Source organism: Sorghum bicolor, chromosome 10 (genome assembly GCF_000003195.3).
Source record: "Sorghum bicolor cultivar BTx623 chromosome 10, Sorghum_bicolor_NCBIv3, whole genome shotgun sequence".
Lineage (NCBI taxonomy): Eukaryota > Viridiplantae > Streptophyta > Magnoliopsida > Poales > Poaceae > Sorghum > Sorghum bicolor.
Genome location: NC_012879.2, coordinates 6,282,996 through 6,284,801, shown reverse-complemented (window position 1 = coordinate 6,284,801; position 1,806 = coordinate 6,282,996). Strand labels below are relative to the sequence as shown.

At 48.3% G+C, this 1,806-nt stretch overlaps 1 protein-coding gene across 1 annotated transcript; it reads right to left on the bottom strand.

Annotated features, from left to right (window-relative positions):
• On the bottom strand, nt 540-1,305 carry LOC8077316 (40S ribosomal protein S17-3). The gene has a single exon (XM_002436607.2). The coding sequence runs from the start codon at nt 1,192-1,194 to the stop codon at nt 766-768; it is 429 nt and encodes a 142-aa protein (XP_002436652.1). The 5' UTR covers nt 1,195-1,305; the 3' UTR covers nt 540-765.

Genomic DNA, 1,806 nt, shown 5'->3' with positions numbered 1-1,806 from the left:
ATAGAAACAAAGAAATGAAATGACCACAGTGCTGACAACATGTAGAACGTTTATGGCAAATATGGATGAAAGTGAAAGTACTAGAAACGAAGGACTGAAAAAACCAGTGCTGACGACATGAAGGACAAGCGTATGGCAGATATGAAAGTGAAAATGCTATGCCATAAGAAAAGGTTATGGTAATACTTGAAAGAAAGCAAACCCAATTGCATGTGTTCAAAAGAGGCTAACAAATATGGCCAGCCAATTCAGTTCACTAGAAAAGAACTAATTAAATTGAAAATGTGTAACACTGTAACTAAATCTCATTGGACTGATAAGACTTCATCAACCCAGATCACAGCAGCCCTAGCTAACAGCCACACACCTAGGCAGCATGGAATTGTACAGCGATGGAATGAATATCGAACAGATTTAATCTGCATAGGACACAATGAACAAACCAGCAACACCAATTTAAATATAGATCTAAAGGCATGCAATTTACTAAATCAGATATCCCTATGTCACATGCACGATAACGAGCAAACAAACAAAAATGTAGGAACATCTCATAGTAACTTATAAAATATCTTAAGACTTCATTGGCGCGAGAATATAAATCTCATGTCCATCACACGCAGACCCAAACACTTAAGAATTTATAGCATAACACAAGTTCAAAACTTAACCGCCTCAGAAGCAACCAAAGATAAGTTTAACAAAGTAGCATAGTAACTACGAATGGCAGATCAAGAGGCAACCACGGCGATAACAGCGTGAAGCCTAGACGCGGTCACGGCGGGGACCACCGTACTGCGGGCGGCCGTAGGCGGGGGCGTTGGAGACCTCTTGCTGGCGCTCGACGCCGGGGAGGTCGGCCATGCCGAGGGCCGCGAGCATCTCCATGGTCTCCTTGTCGACGCGGATCTCCTCGACCTCGAGCGCCGACTTCTCCGGGACGAAGTCCATGCGCCGCTCGCGCTCCTCCTCCTGCAGCTTGAGGGAGATGCCGCGGACGGGGCCGCGCTGGATGCGGCGCATCAGGTGGGTGGTGAACCCCGCCACCTTGTTGCGGAGGCGCTTTGAGGGCAGGATCGAGACCTCCTCCAGCACCTTCTTGTTGGTGTGGAAGTCCAGGGTCATCCGGGAGTAGTACTTCTCGATCACCTGCCTGGAGGTCTTCTTCACGGTCTTGGTGCGGACGCGACCCATGGCGGCTGGTGCTGGCTCCCTCCTCTTCTCCGGAGGCGGCGGCGGCTGGGCGCTGGGGGCAGTGGTGGCGGCGGCGGCGGCGGCGCGAGGAGTAGGGCAAGGAATTGGGGGAGGAGAGAGAGGGGAGTTACTTATAGGAGAGGCGGGCGAGCTGGGGCTAGGGTTTTCGCAGTTTGCGGTGGATCTGAGCCGTTGATTTGAGATGGGCGGACAGATATGGAGGACGCAAGTTTGGGCTTTGTTGGCTGGCCTGCTGGTGTTAGGAGCTCTTTTCGGCCCATCGGTTCGTTGTTGCGTCCAACCGCTAGCGCTCGTACCGGGCCTGCAGGGGTTACCACCAGGCACCAGTGGCCTTTTTGTTGTGCGTCTTGGGCCCTGGAAAAGTTACTTGGGCTTTATTTAGTTCACAAAAAAAACCAAAAACTTTTTAGTATTCTTTATCATATCGAATCTTGTGGCACATATATGAAATATTAAATATAGATAAAAATAAAAACTAACTGCACAGTTTATCTATAAATCGTGAGATAAATCTTTTGAACCTACTTAGTGGACAATAATTGGCAAATAAAAATAAAAGTCTACGATATTCAAAATAAAAAAAAAAATCCG

What these genes read in the sequence shown, in the direction of transcription:
- LOC8077316 (XM_002436607.2), bottom strand. Translation starts at nt 1,194, where the DNA reads ATGGGTCGCGTCCGCACCAAGACCGTGAAGAAGACCTCCAGGCAGGTG.